General features: G+C 41.6%; 2 protein-coding genes across 2 annotated transcripts in view; both read right to left on the minus strand.

Annotated features, from left to right (window-relative positions):
- TMEM14C (transmembrane protein 14C) overlaps nucleotides 1–16,141 on the minus strand; it is a 425,910-nt gene that overhangs the window by 152,002 nt on the left and 257,767 nt on the right. The window lies entirely within an intron of this gene.
- LOC142243145 (N-acetyllactosaminide beta-1,6-N-acetylglucosaminyl-transferase-like) overlaps nucleotides 5,850–16,141 on the minus strand; it is a 141,867-nt gene continuing 131,575 nt past the window's right edge. The window contains exon 3 of the mRNA XM_075314760.1: nucleotides 5,850–9,863. Within this exon, the coding sequence (XP_075170875.1) occupies nucleotides 9,673–9,863 (191 nt within the window). The 3' untranslated portion in view covers nucleotides 5,850–9,672. The remainder of the gene's footprint in view (nucleotides 9,864–16,141) is intronic.

The raw sequence follows: 16,141 nt of genomic DNA on the forward strand, positions 1-16,141 counted from the left end.
GAGAATAGAGACCGAGAGGGAGAGACCGACTGACAGAGAATAGTGATTGACAGACATTGGGAGACATCGCTCGTTTCCAGTGTTTTAGGAAACATGCGAGAAATGTATTTAGAAAATCGGATGTCACTAGGATGGTGAGTGCCGTCCCGTGACATCCTATTTTTTACATGCTCCCCTAGACTTGCATTGGAGAAACTCGCAGTAGAAACTCGCAAAAAAAGCAGCATGCTGCGATTTTTTTCTCAGTCCAATTCGGACTGAGAAAAAAATCGCAGATGAGAGCTGAATCATTCACTAACATGTGTCCGATTCCAATGCGAGATTTTCTCGCATTGCTCTACTGCGAGAAACTCGCAAGTGAGAAGCAGCCCTAAAATGTGATTCAGGCTTATGTGCTTGACTATAATGATGCAGACAGAGAAAAGGCAGGACATCTTAGGATGCGTTCACATGCAGCAGTAATGTGCGGCTTTTGACCGGAGCAGCCCTGTGTCCTGTGGTCTCTTCACAGTTTCCCTGTACAATCACTTAACCCCTTAACAACGCGGCCAGTTTTTGTTTTTGCATTTTTGTCTATTCCTCCTCTTCTTCCCAAAGCTATAACTTTTATATTTTTCTGTCCACGTAGACATCTGAGGGCTTGTTTTTTGCTGGACGAGTTGTATTTTCGAATGGCACCATTAATTTTACCACATAGGGTACTGTAAAATAGGGAAAAAATTCCAAATGTGGAGAAACTGTGAACCCCCCAGAATTGAGACATTTTTTGGGGGTAATCGTTTTTATGGTGTACATTTTGTGGTAAAAACAACTTTGCAATATGATTCTCCTCATCAGTACAGTTACGGCAATGCCAAACACACGCATTCCGAGCACAGAGGTGAGTATCCGCCGGTCTTGGTGATTGATGTGATTTCAACAAGTGCTGCAGCCAATCACTGAGCTTAGGAGCTCGAATTGATGACACTGCCGCTCAGAGATGCTCAGCTGACTGGCTGCAGCGCTTTCCACATGATATCATTGTGGCAGACAGAAAAAGACTTTGGGAACAGTGGTGAAGACTCATCGCTTGACCCGCGAAGGGTGAGTAAAGAACAGTTTGTTTGTCTTTAAGCTGTAGCTGTGTGATAGGTGTTTTCTGTAAACTGGAAAATCTCTTTACATGATTGTGCAGTGAAACAATGGAAAGGCCGCAGTTCCAAAGGCATGTTGCAATCAAAAGCCTCAGCGTGGCCGTTGCCTAGTAGAAGTGAAATATAAAACTACTCTAGTTACAGCAAAACTTTAGAAAAAAATCTGAAAATGGCAATATCAGTGCATAGAGCTCTCTGTGGGGAAGCAGAACTGGAAAAAAGAGTTATAGTGATACCTAACTGTTCTTATATGTATACGTCCATGTTTACTACATAGTACGGACTATCATAAACAGAAGTGTTGCCTAAATATGCTGCTTTTCATGCGACACATAGTATTTATTTATTCATTTTATATAGCGCTATTAATTCCATAGCGCTTTACATACATTGACAACACTGTCCCCATTGGGGCTCACAATCTAAATTCCCTATCTGTATGTCTTTTGGGGTGTGGGAGAAAACCGGATTACCCAGAGGAAACCCACGCAAACACGGGGAGAACATACAAACTCCTTGCAGATGGTGTCCTTGGTGGGATTTGAACCCAGAACCCCAGCGCTGCAAGACTGCAGTGCTAACCACTGAGCCACCATGCCGCCCAAAATTATCTCCTCTGTCCACTCTTTCTCATCACACGATGAGCAGTAAATACTGGAGCTGTTTATCAGCGACAAATAATAAGGTGTGCCACTATTCGTATTCGGGTAGTTTTTAATGTTGTGGATTTTCTGCACCATTTCTGCGCCTATTAAGTTACCTGTGTGTCTTAGGGTATGTTACAAGTGAACACGTTTTGGTGCCATGTTAGCCAGTTGAAAAATTATTGAATGTTCTCAGTGAGAAGAACAAAATTATAATCCATACCATGCCTGATGAAGGGACCTGAGATGTCTTGAAAGTTTGCTTTGAAACATTAGGGTATGTTCACACCTTGTGTATTTCCATGCATTTACGCAGCGCTTTGCACTGCAGAGTAAACGCATGCGTTCTGCGTCCCCAGCAAAGTCTATGTAACTTGTGCAAATTCCATGCGCACGTTGCGTTTTAGAATGCAGAGATTTGCATGCTGAAATTTGTGGCCGAATCGCTGCGTTCAAAAAAGCACCATGTCACTTATTTTGTGCGCTTTGGATGCTTTTCCCACTCTGTCTGGGAGAGAAAGCATCCAGAACGCATGAATTCTGCGTCAATTCTGCAATCACAATACATCCATATCGGCTGCGTTTTGAAACGCACATGCACTGCCAAATCATTGCAGAATTTTCAGCATGACAATACGCAACGTGCGCACATAGTTTGTTTTTGACGCTGCGGTTTTTGTCTCTTTTTGATATGTCATACCTCCTGTTTTTTTTTTAGCTTTGACAAAACTTATTTAGGCTAGGCACGCACTTTGCGTTTCCACCTGCGTTTTAGGTGCTTTTTAGGTCCATTTTGAGAAGCACCTTTTTCATGCCAAAAGGCATGCGTTTTGATTTCACAGCAAAGTCTATGGAAAATGGGGATTTCTAGACCGCACTTTGCGTTTCTAAACGCTGCGTTTAATTTTCATATTTTGTGGTAAAAACCATGCGTTCAAAGAAGCAGCATGTCAGTTGTTTTTGCCATTTTAGGTGCGTTTTGCTAACATTGAAGTCAATGAGAAATTGCAAAAACCAAGAATCCTGCAAATTTCTGCGTTTTACCTGCTTTTTATGTGCAGAAAACATGCTTTTTGGACATCAAAATAATGATATCATATGTCCATTTACACACAAACATAGTCCGTCAAATAAAAATAAGAAATTCAATAAATTATTGCTATTTATCCATAAAATATCAGATTACCGCTATAAAATCATTAATTTAATCAATTTTCATGTTTTTTCCTATTAATATAGATTTGATCCTTTTTTTCCCATTTTTTCAATAAGTTTGAATATTTTAACTTTATTTAGCAGTGTCTTGATGTACAAAACACATCTATCAAAACGCAGGTGGAAACGCAGGTAAAAAGTGCTGAAAACGCATCCAAAACGCGGTAAAAACGCATGCATTTTCAGCGCTAAAATAATGAAAAAGGCAACTTTGGTCAAATCAATTAGGGGAAAACTGTGCTTCTGGAACTGCAAGTAGGTGAACGCAAAGTGCGTGCCTAGCCTAATAGAGTCAGGTGCGAATCACATGCTTTCCATGTGTTTTTTTTACCTGTGGATTCTCCACCTATCACACAGGTCTACCGGGAAAATCTGCCCATAGAACCCAGCTCCCACTTAGCTCCAGTGGTTAATAATCTGCCCTGGGTCATGTAATGGGCACACAGGTGTCACTCATGTACATTTACAGCTTGTGATCAGCCATTAGCACCCTAAATGGCGCATTATTACAATGGCTGTCACTGCATATATTACAGCTGATACTTTGTAGCAATGGCCATGATTGGAGATAACTAGAATCCTGGTAGCTTTAATGGTTTTTACAAAAAAAATCAAGTTATCCCCTGATTGCTTGGGTCCAACAAAACACTGAAAAGGATAAGGGGTACTTCACACATAGCGAGATCGCTGCTGAGTCACGTTTTTTGTGACTTCATTAGCGATCTCGCTGTGTGTGACACTGAGCAGCGATCTGGCCCCTGCTGTGAGATCGCTGCTTGTTACACACAGTGCTGGTTCGTTTTTTTATTGTTGCTCTCCCGCTGATAAGCACACATCGCTGTGTGTGACAGCGAGAGAGCAACAATCCTGAATGTGCAGGGAGCAGGAGCCGGCGTCTGACAGCCTGCGGTAAGCTGTAACCAAGGTAAACATCGGGTAACCAAGGTGGTTACCCGATATTTACCTTCGTTACCAGCCTCCACAGCTCTCACACTGCCAGTGCCGGCTCCTGCTCCCTGCACACGCTAAGCTAAGCGGTGTGCGCTGGTAACTAAGGTAAACATCAGGTAACCATACCCGATGTTTACCTTAGTTACCAGTGTCCGCAGCTTCCAGACGCCGGCTCCGTGCAAGCGCAGCGTCGCTTGCACGTCGCTGCTGGCTGGGGGCTGGTCACTGGTCGCTGGTGACATCTGCCTGTTTGACAGCTCACCAGCGACCATGTAGCGACGCAGCAGCGATCTTGACCAGGTCAGATCACTGGTGGGATCGCTGCTGCGTCGCTAAAGTGTGATGGTACCCTAACTGCAGCAATCAGCATGTTATCCCTTATCTTTCAGATAAGGAAAAGCTTGCTTTTTTTGGGAATAACCCTTTAACTCCACCAGTGCTGCAGTGAACAGAGAGAGAGGCCTCCCAAAGATGCTTGTGTGACTCAGTCGTGGAGTGCTGCTGAGTTGCTATAACAACATAGGGTCCAAAGGATTAATGTGTGAAGTTTCATATTAAAGGGAATCTGTCAGTAGGTTTTTTCTATGTAAGCTGAACACAGCATGCTGCAAGAGTTAACACAGCAAATTCAGACATGCCTGTCTTGTCATTGTCCAATCTTTTGTTTATTTTGCTGTTTGCTTAAGCAACAGGACTCTTATCATTGCAGGACTACAAAGTCACATGCACATCAGCCCAGCTTGCCTTCTGCTGTTATTGACACCTCGCTGTCAATGTCAATATCTATTGAGAGCCTGGGGTGGAAGTGACAGCCCTCTGAACTCTACTACATGACTAAAACTAAAACTTCTGATTGTGTGTAAATGGCTGCACCCAGTAATCTAAGTCATAGATCATTGGATTCAGGAGCTCTTGCATACATCATGCTGCTCTCAGAAGAGGTAGCAAAAACCTGCTGACAGATTCCCTTTAAGCCCTGCCAGAGGCTAAACAGGCATCCAAACATGGCCGACTGGAGTATTGCAGTGTATTAAATCAACAATCAAAATAAATTCACATTGTTAAGGCCCTTAAAGATACTAAATAAGAACTTTCTAAAAATTGAAAAAGTTTTGCAATATAAAAAAACATAGGAGGTAAAACTTTTCTCCTTACCTTTGTTCAATACAAAAATATCGCTATTATTGCAACCATAACAACCTAAGCATAAAACGAACACGCACATAAGCAATGATGAAATTTGTAGCCAAAGTGACAACTAGTTCAGCAAAAAATAACTCCATCGATTGAAAAATAAAAAGTTATGGCTCTCACAATGTGGTGCCACAAAAAAAAGAAATTTGATTTTTTTTGTGTGTTTTTATGTTGCAAGCATGTAAACCTCATGAAACGATGTACATTTGGTATCACCACATTCATAGCAGCACTCGGCGAGGAGGGGAAATAAAATGCAATTTATACTGTAGCAATCAAAACATTAAAAGTAATGTGTACTCCAAAATGGTGCCATTGAAATATTCAACTCTACCTGAGTAAAAAGTCTGCAGATGGTCAGAAAAGCTAAAAAGTAGTGATGGGTGAACCCCCCGATGTTCGTGTTCTGGAGACTCACTTGAGCTTTTTGTTAAGTTTGAGTTTGGGTTCTGAGATAAAGCGAACTTGCCTCCGAACCCCGAACTTGGACTTAACAGTTATGGGATGGGGCGCGAGGGTCTGTAAAATAAAGAATATAGTTAATAATAAACATTGTCATTATACTTACTGCTCCCGCGATGCGCCCTGCAGACCCGCTCAGCCGCTGTCTCCCAGCCGCTTCTGCTTCCGGGTCCGATCATTAACTTCTGGGGGTATGCACTGCATTGCTCGTCACTTAGCAATCTTCAGCTCTTTTCGGCCGTGTTCGCGGTGACGTCAGGGTTTACTCGAGTCCATGGCTGAGCCATGGATTGAACTTTGACTGTCATTGTCAGCCTGCTTCTCGCTCTGTATAGACGTTTGTCTGTACAGAGGGATAAAGCAGAACTGACATTGCGTTCCCTGTGGACTACAACAGACAAAGGATGTTTTTTATAATAAAGATGGAGTCTCTAAATGTTTTTTTAATTTTATTTCTAATAAAAAAAATTCTATGCGTTGTGTTTTTCTTTTTACTTTTTACTAGAAATTCATGGTGGTCATGTCTAATTTAGCGTGACACCATGAATTTTTGGCTTAGTACCAGCTGAGAATACAAAGCTGGTATTAACCCCTTTATTACCCAGTGTGCCACCGCTATTAGGGCCGCTGGACAAACCAGGTAAAGCGCCTGGAAATGGCGCTATGAAACAATGCACCATTTCCAGGGGCGAATGCGGAGAATCCCAGCCCCCAGTTGCCTGGTTTTACCTGACTAGCCATCAAAATACGGCAAGAGCCCACACATTTTTTTTATTATTATTTTTTGAAATAATTAAAAAAAAATTATTGGGCTTCCCTGTATTTTGATTGCCGCCAGGCAGGTTGGGGGTGGAAGCTTGTAGCTGTCCGCTTTATCTGCACGGAGAATCAAAAATACCGCGGAGAGCTTTGTCATTTGTTTACATTATTTATTTATTTATTTATTTTTACAGTACTATATGTGTGAGGGACCTAACAGCTAATCTCAGACACTGTCACTCAGAATGAGCGTCTGTGGTTGGCTGTTAGAGTAACCTGTAATCTGCCCATATACTCTAGATGCTAGAATGTATGGGCTGGTTTCAGGTTACTCCAGCATCCAATCAGTGATGCCCACTCTGACAGCGTCTGTGATTGTTTGTTATTTTAACAGTAAAATAAAACAACAACACAGAGAAAAAAAATATTTTATTGGAAATAAAACAGAAGACATTTAGGACTCCATCTTTATTACCCCCAAAAAATCCTCTGATGTAGTCCAAAGGCGGGCAAGCATCTTCAGCTCTGCTACATCTGTAGGAGACAAACACAGGTCTGCTCACAGACTCAGCTGAGAGCTGTCAGAGACTTCACCCGAGTGCACAGCTGAGGTTTACGTATGACTACTGCTTTGACTGTCACTGTACGAATCTCACATCGGTATCATCCTGCACGGTGCACACTCTCCTGACAGGAGCGCCTCAGCTGCATGGAAATACATGCAGCCAAGTCGCTTCTGTAAGGAGAGTGTGCGTCTTGTCGAGTGATACCGTTATGAGAGTCGCAAAGCGACAGTCAAAGTTCAATTGAGTTCATGGCTCATGGACTCAGGTGAACCCTGACGTCACGGCGAACACGGACGAAAAAAGCCGAAAACTGCCGAGTGACGAGCAGTTCAGTGAATACCACTGGAAGTTAATGATCGGACCCGGAAGCAGAAGCGGCCGGGAGACAGCGGCTGAGCGGGACCGGTAAGTACAATTATAATGTTTTTTACTAATGTGCTCATTTTCTACAGCCCCTGGACCACGACTATAACACGAGCTTCCCAGGAAAACTCCTGTTCGGAACTGTATGCACGAACATTATGTGTTCAGTACAGACCCCAAACTTTACAGTTTGGATTCGCCCATTACTACTAAAAAGAAAAAAAAAATAAATACAATTGGAACACAGTGATAGAAAAAAATGATGTCTCAAAGCCAAAATTAGCTGTGTCCTTAAGGTATGTGCACACGTTAAGTATTTGGTGCAGAAATTTCTGCATCTCTTGGCAGGAAAAATGCAGTGGCAATAACGTGTGTTTTTGCCGTGTTTTCGGTGTTTTTGCTGCAGATTTTTCCTATTAAGGCTATGTGCGCACACTGCGTTTTTTTGACGCTGCATTTTTGTGCGTTTTTGGACGATAAAAACGCACGAAAATGCACCCGCGTCGAAAAAAACGCGTCAAAAACGCATGTGTTTTTACCGCGATTTGGTGCGTTTTTTGCTGCGTTTTGCTGCGTTTTTGATCTCTGCGTTTTGCTGCGTTTTTCCAATGCATTGCATGGGCGTAAAACGCAGAAAAACGCAGGAAAGAATTGACATGTCCATTTTTTTTTCCAAGCTCAAAAACGCAGCTTAAAAAAAAAAGTTGTGTGCGGACAGCAAAAATGAAAACTCATAGACTTTGCTGGGGAAGCAAAGTCATGCAGTTTTGAGGGCAAAAACGCACCCGAAAAACGCGCAAAAACGCCGCGAAATACGCACTGTGCGCACATAGCCCAATATAGGGGAAATCTGCAGAAAAACTGCTGAAAAAAAATTTATGCACCAAATCTGCATTTATTTTTGCCCCAAATATGCATGAGGAAAATACTCAACGTGTGCCCTACACTTCAGGTTTCTCATTGACTTTGCTGGCATCAGGATTCCCTTCAGGTTTTGTGACAAATCTTCATTCAAAAATGCTGCAAAAACGCAACGTGTGCACGCATTGTAAGACTGTGTGCGCACGGTACTTTTTTTATGCATTTTTTTTGGGTGCAGTTTTGTGACAAAAACGCATGTTTCTTAAAATGCGAGCAAAGTCAATGAGAATTCTGAAGTGCTGTGCTTATTTTTTCCTTGCAATTTCGGGTGCAGAAAAAATCTGCAGCATATGAATTGTTGGTGTGTTTTTTTCCCCCGTGTTTTGTAGCCATTGATTTCAGTGTGAAAAAAAAACGCATGGCACAAAAACGCATCAAAAAACATATCACACATGCGTCTTTTGGTGTGTTTTTCCGACACAGAGTGCAGATTTTGGTGCAGAAAATTTCTTCACCAAAAAGTCAAGGTATGCACATACCCTTAGGCTATGTGCCAACGGGACTCTGTATCTGCGGATTTTTCTGCATCAAAATCCGCAGCTTTCCCCCGGAATCCGCACCTTTTCATAGGTGCGGATTTGATGCGGATTTGACGCGGATTTTGTTGCGGATTTTGCGATTTTTTTTTTTTTTTTTTAATTCAGTTGAATAGGCAAAATCCACACGAAAATCCGCAACAATAATTGACATGCTGCAAATTTTTCCGCACGAAAATCCGCACGATTTTCGCTGCGGAAAAATCCGCAGCGTGGGCACAGCATTTCCCAAATGCCATAGAAATGGCTGGGGAGTAGCAGTGCTGCAGATTTCTGGAAAATCCGCGGCTTTTCTGCGAGAAATCCACGGCAAAATCCGCGCATTTTCCGCAGCGTGGGCACATAGACACTCTCTGATAACCCTAAGGCTATCTATATTAGATGGATGGTCTGACAGGGCATGAAAAGAACACCAGGAGGCGCCATAACAAGTAACAGCGATTTCTTCCCACTATCTATGTCTGATATAACATGTTTTCGTATACTTCGAAAAGTCAGTGGTTTTGTTGCAGTTTAATCATCCTTCCTTTTTAACACTTCATTGTCCAGAGTGTAAACAGATGCGGTGGTACAGTAAACGTATGTTGCATGGGGCTTGGTTTTCTTTTTAATATATGGCTCATACAGTACTGTTCAACACAAAATCACAAGGATGCAATTCCTTTCCATAGAATTACATCTTTTAGCAGCAACTTATACACATAGCATGTTACAACTGTCGAAGAAATTATAATATATAAGTGTTTCGACTAATTAAAGTTTTACTCGTGTCTTGGCAAGACGAAGTTTCTTGATGATATCTGCTTCTTGGCCTCAAATTGCCTTTTAAGGATAGTTCTTAAGAGAAAGATGTTTACTTTTCAATGCTTTTCCTTATTAGAGCAGATCTATCAATTCTTCATGCAAGGTTGTGTGCACAGTGTTCTGCTTACAAGTACCAGTCAGGCAGCGCGGTGACCTCACTCTGATTTAGCGCTCGCTCTCTGATCTTTATTTCTAGGCATTCCACTGTCGGGGGATAAGATTTCACTTCAAATTTGTTGGCAAAAATGCTTTTGGAATTCATTAACCAGTGCAGGTCCCCCGATCCATAGATACAGATATCTCGAATGTAATGGCCTGGAAAAAAAGACAAAGACGTATGTGATTATAAACATTTACTTTGAGATCTGGTAATTGCTTTGCCTGTACCCATGCCCAGCACTTATGAGCGGATTGTTTGACATCGCTGCTTTATAGTGGCATCTAATGCTGCTGATGTCTTCTGGGAATCCTTCAGTGTTCCAAGGAAGCTTGGCTGGGAATCAATGATCTTACGATAGTTGATACATAGAGCAAAGTATAATTATAGAAACAGTAGAAAATGTATCTGTTTATTACAGACTTGGTCCCCATTGGACTTATGGCTCAGTCTTCTGTATGTACTAGCTTTTTTTTTTTAGCCAAAACTCAAATATAAAGGTAGGAGCAGTACGTAGCCAGTAGGGGGCGTTGACAGAAGGTGAGGGCGGGGATGATGCATGACTGTTGTTGCCAAACAGTGGTCACAGGGGTGACCAACTCATCATCAATAATGATTGGCTGCAGCAGTCGTGTGCCTTCTCTGCCAAAGGAGTAGGCAAGGTATCCAGGCAGCAGGAGATCGATAGTTAACTATCTTCCTTATTATTACTATTTATTTTTATAACATGTTGGCTCTCTTATAAAAAGTAAGAAAAAGGTAGATAACCATTTTAAGGCTGGTACTACAGAGCGACTTTGACCATTAAGGCATGCTCACACAATCGTTAAAAACGGGCGAGTGCAATGCAAGAAAATCTCACATTGCACTCTGACCAATGTTAGTCAGTGAGGGGGAGCAGTTGGTCAGCTTTTCTTGCATACAAAATCTGGATGCAAGAAAAGTCGCAAAATGCTGCGATTTTCTGCGAGAGCTGTATCACTCGCAATCCATTCAAGTGAATGGGTGCGAGAGAAACATCGGACTGCACTCGGATGTTATCCCAGTGCAGTGCGATATACACAGGCTGACAATGGAGGAGATGGGGGGGATTAACCCCTCCCTCTCCTCCTCAGCGCTCAGCTTCACAGCTGTGACCCGATCGCAAGATCTGGTCACGTTCGATTGACACTCGGCTTACGCTCACAGCAGATCCTGAGCCGAGGGTCATTAGCATATCGCATCTGATGCTCCTGCTTCACATGCCATACGCTAGTGTGACTCTAGCCTTAGACCAAACAAAAATCTCAGCATGGAGATGCAACATCATGAAGAACGTGAGTATAGTCGCTCTCGTATTGCTGAGACCGTGATACACGAGTGGCAAAAAGTCTTAGCAGGTTGGGGATAAATAACATGCAATTATGTCATACAAAACTAAAAAATGCTGCATCCCTCTGTAAGGCTATGTGCACACGTTGAGTACTTAGTCAGTTTTGTAACCTCAGTATTTGTAAGGACACGTGCACACGTTGAGTATTTGGTCAGCATTTTATCTCAGTATTTGTAGCCAAAACCAGGAGTGGGTGAAAAATACAGAAGTGGTGCCTGTATTTCTATCATACTTTTACTCTGATTGTTCCACTCTTGGTTTTCATTTACAAATCCTGAGGTAAACTGCTGACCAAATACTCAACGTGTGCACATGGCCTTACAAATACTGAGGTAACAAAACTGACTAAATACTCAACATGTGCACATGTCCTTACAAATACTGAGGTAAAAACTCCCCAAATACTCAATGTGTGCACATGTCCTTACAAATACTGAGGTAAAAACTCCCCAAATACTCAATGTGTGCACATGTCCTTACAAATACTGAGGAAAAAACTCCCCAAATACTCAACGCATGCACGTGGCCTTACAAATACTGAGGTAAAATGCTCACCAAATACTCAACGAATGCACGTGGCCTAAGAGTTAACAATTTTCAGTTTAAAAATTTAGTCTGAGGAGAACCAACTGCCTAAGGCCTTGTGCCCACGGGAGAAAATACCTGCGGATTTTGCCGCGGAAAACCTGCGGATTTTCTAGATTTTCCAGATAAATCCACAGGTTTGCACATGTACAGACACTCCCTATGTTATCCTACGGGATTTGGGGTGTGCTGTTTCAATACTGCGGAATTTGCACCTGCATAAAATGCTGCGGATTTCCCGCAGCCACAAAGAACTGCATGTCAATTATTCATGCGGATTTTCCTGCTGATTTCCTGACTTTCTACTATGTAGATACAAAGCGGGGAAATCCGCAGGAATAACGCTCGAATTCTGCACATTTTCCGCAGGTTTACCGCAACAATTCCGCCTGAAATCCGCAATAACGGATAACTGCGGATTCCGGGGAGCTGCTGCGTGAACCTGCGGTACATTTTCTCGTGGGCACAGGGCCTAATAGTTCTGCACACCTTGATAAAGGGTGTTGATATCCTTTTGCTGCACTCTCCCTCATTACACAAATCCACATCTGCTTCATCTAATAAGCATTTAGGTTTATACAGCTCGGAGTTGGAAAATATGCATAATAATAATAATAATGATGATATGGTCAATATACTGACTTGCCTAATAATTGTGCACATATTTTTGGAGGAAATGCTCTTGATATGACTCTTTCCAAGTTCAGTGCGCCATGGAATAAATAGCGCTATAATAATAATTTGAGGGTCAATTATATATTTTGAATTTGACAAACAATAATAAAAAATTGCAGTCATGATTTGTTTTATTATTATTTCCGTTCAGTTTTTTTTTTTTTAATTGAAATGGAAAGTGTGTGATGCCTGTTTGTTTATAGCCCTGTTTCTCCTATCCACATTATTGTTTTCAGTGGCCGGAGATAGCTAATATGACTTTTGTACCTGGGACATTGTTTTGTTTGCTCTATGGTAAGATAAGCACGGGTTGTGTGAAATAATTAATACACAGGTCTTATTCCCCTGACACAGGCTCACAACAAACACATCCATAAGGTCTCACAAAGATGCATTTGGTTATTCCCTGGATGTCAACACTGCTATGGAGATAAATCAGAGACATCTCCGATGAAGAAATGAAGTTTTCCATTATTTGTAGGAGAAAAGAAAATATTCACAATGACTGAAGAGGAAGGCAGATAGTCGAAATTACAAAAACAGTTTTGATTGTTTCACTGTACAAAGGTCAGGGGAAATACTTATACCGTACGTGTGTAATAATGTACATAAATACAGGGTCAATTATGACGCACGGACAGAACAAGCTAATCTTTTATTTAATAACAATAATGATACTTTTAGATCAACATTTTGAAAAATAATATGCAGAAGGGGCCACTAAAATAATTTTCGGGTCTCATTCCATAAAACTGTTTTGGACGTCATTTAGACGTCGGTGATTTTTTAATGGATCTATTTTGCTTTGGATCCAAGTTTCATCAGTGTTTGGTCTGTCAGTTTTTACCATCAGTGTTTCAGAAGTGATTTTCAGTGATGAAAAATGAATGTTACAGAGTTTCTATTCATTGCAATGTTAATTATGGACAGCACGCACATCCATCTAATGCCATCCGTGTGCAGATCGTCATTTTTATGAACCCATAGACTTGTATGGGTAATTTTGATCCTTGACTTGTATCAAAATCAGACACATCTCTGATTTTTTGCAGACACATACGCCATGAAGAAGCTAAGACATGTAACCAGTCCCATAGATAATAATGGGTACAGTTGAAACCAGAGGTTTCCATCCACTATATAAAAAGACACATATGCATGTTTTTCTCACTATCTGTCATGAAATCAGAATAAACCTTTACCATTTTTTGTCAATTAGGAACCAAAATTATTTACATTTGCCAAAGGCCAAAATAATGAGAGAGGCATTTTTACTACTTTCTACAATGTCAAAAGTTTACATACACTAAGAGTATTATGACTTTAACTTTAAACAATATGGGACAGCCCATATGATGATGTCATGTCTTTGGAAGCTTCTGATAAGTTTATTTGCAACATCTGAGTTAATTAGAGACACACCTGTGGATGTATTTTAATGCACACATGAAACACACTGTTTTCTTATGTACACATGTGGTCAAAATTCTTGGTACCCCTCTGTTAAGTCACCGCCGGAGTCTGCTCCAGCGACTTCTGCTCCGATCGCCAGGCGACACCATGTTCCTGCTGTGGATGGTGCTGGTGATGGGAGAGGAGTCGATGCAAGCGGCACCAGTGGGCGCAGGCTCCGATCATCCACTGGGCTGGGTTAGCTTGGGATCTACAGTACCGCTGGCTGACTGTGGGTGGCATGTATCTTCCAGCTGAAGTTGCCAGCGTTCAGCTACAGCCAATGGGAAGACACCACACCCTTCTTATTCCCCCTCCTGTCACATGACCACTGCTAGAGATAGTTCTGATTTTCCTGGCTCCTGTTACGTCCTATTCTGTTGGTGATTCCTGTGTGCTGACTTCTGCGTGTTTTCTGACTACCCTTCTGCCTACTGTTTTTGTACCTCGCTGCCTGATCCGGATTTGACCTCTGCTACGTTTGCTGACTACGATTCTAGTCCCTGTTCTGCAATTCTTGGTTTGACCCTGCCTGACGACTACTCTCATCGGACTGCAGCCTTCCACAGGTAGTGATCTGCAGAGCCCTGCGTAATTCCAAATCCCTGTATAGGGGTTAAAGGGTTTCAGGGTTCTGGGGGTCCTGCTTGGTGAGTGGCTTCCCTCTAGCCTCCCCTTTACAGCCCATCTGAATCTGTGGATCCAGGCAGGCTTTACACCCTCGTTTAATGAAAGAAAAACCCACAATGGTCACAGAAATAACTTGAATCTGACAAAAGTAATAATAAATAAAAAAATCTATGAAAATGAACAAATGAAAGTCAGGCATTGCTTTTCAACCATGCTTCCACAGGTTTTTTTTTTTTTTTTTTTTAAATAAAACTCATGAAATAGGCTTGGACGAAATGATGGTACCGCTAAAAAATAATGTGACAAAAGGGACATGTTAAATCAAGGTTTGTCCAATAATTAGAACCACAGGTGTCTACAATCTTGTAATCAGTCAGTGGGCCTGTATATAGGGCTACAGATACTCACTGTGCTGTTTGGTGACATGGTGTGTACCACACTCAACATGGACCAGAGGAAGCAAAGGAAACAGTTGTTTCAGGAGATAAGAAAGAAAATGATAGGCAAGCATGTTAAATGTAAAGATTATAAGACTATCTCCAAGCAGCTTGATGTTCCTGTGACTAGAGTTGCACATATTATTCAGAAATTTAAGATCCATGGGTCTGTAGCCAACCTCCTTGTATGTGGCCGCAGGAGGAAAATTGATGACAAATCAAAGAGATGGATAATACGAATGGTAACAAAAGAGCCTAGAAAAACTTCTAAAGAGATTAAAGGTGAACTTCAAGCTTAAGGAATATCAGTGTCAGATCGCACCATCCATCGTTGTTTGAGCCGAACTGGACTTCATGGGAGACGACCAAGGAGGACACCATTGTTGAAACAAAATCATAAAAAAGCCAGTCTGGAATTTGCTAAACTACATGTTGACAAGCCACAAAGCTTCTGGGACGATGTCCTATGGATAGATGAGACAAAAATTGAACTTTTGGCAAGGTACATCAGCTCCATATTCACAGATGGAAAAATTAAGGATATCACAAAAAGAACACTGTCCCTACTGCGAAACATGGTGGAGGCTTGGTTATGTTCTGGGGCTGCTTTGCTGCATCTGGCACAGGGTGTCTTGAATCTGTGCAGGGTACAATGAAATTTCAAATCTATCAAGGGATTCTAGAGAGAAATGTGCTGCCCAGTGTCAGAAAGCTTGGTCTCAGTCACAGGTCATGGGTCTTGTAACAAGATAATGACCCAAAACACACAGCTAAAAACACCCAAGAATGGCTAAGAGGAAAACATTGGACTATTCTGAAGTAGCCTTCTGTGAGCCTTGACCTAAATCCTACTGAGCATCTTTGGAAAGAGTTGAAACATGTTGTCTGGAAAAGCCAACCTTCAAACAAGAGACAATTGGAGCAGTTTGCTCATAAGGAGTGGCCAAAATACCTATCGAGAGGTGCAGAAGTCTCATTGACAGTTACAGGAATTGTTTGATTGCAGTGATTGCCTCAAAAGGTTGTGCAACAAAATATTAAGTTAAAGAGGAGGACGCCATCATTTCTGTCCAGGCCTATTTCATGAGTTTTATTTTTTTAAAAATTGTTTGGAAGCATGGTGCAAAAGCAATGTATGACTTTCATTTGTTCATTTTCATAGATTTTTTGTTTATTATTACTTTTGTCAGATTCAAATTATTTCTGTTTATATCAGCCCTTTTAATTGAAGATAGATTATATAATTTCTTTAAACTATTGCTTTTATAATATGCCAACAGCTATA

This window comes from Anomaloglossus baeobatrachus, chromosome 6 (genome assembly GCF_048569485.1).
Source record: "Anomaloglossus baeobatrachus isolate aAnoBae1 chromosome 6, aAnoBae1.hap1, whole genome shotgun sequence".
Classification (NCBI taxonomy): domain Eukaryota; kingdom Metazoa; phylum Chordata; class Amphibia; order Anura; family Aromobatidae; genus Anomaloglossus; species Anomaloglossus baeobatrachus.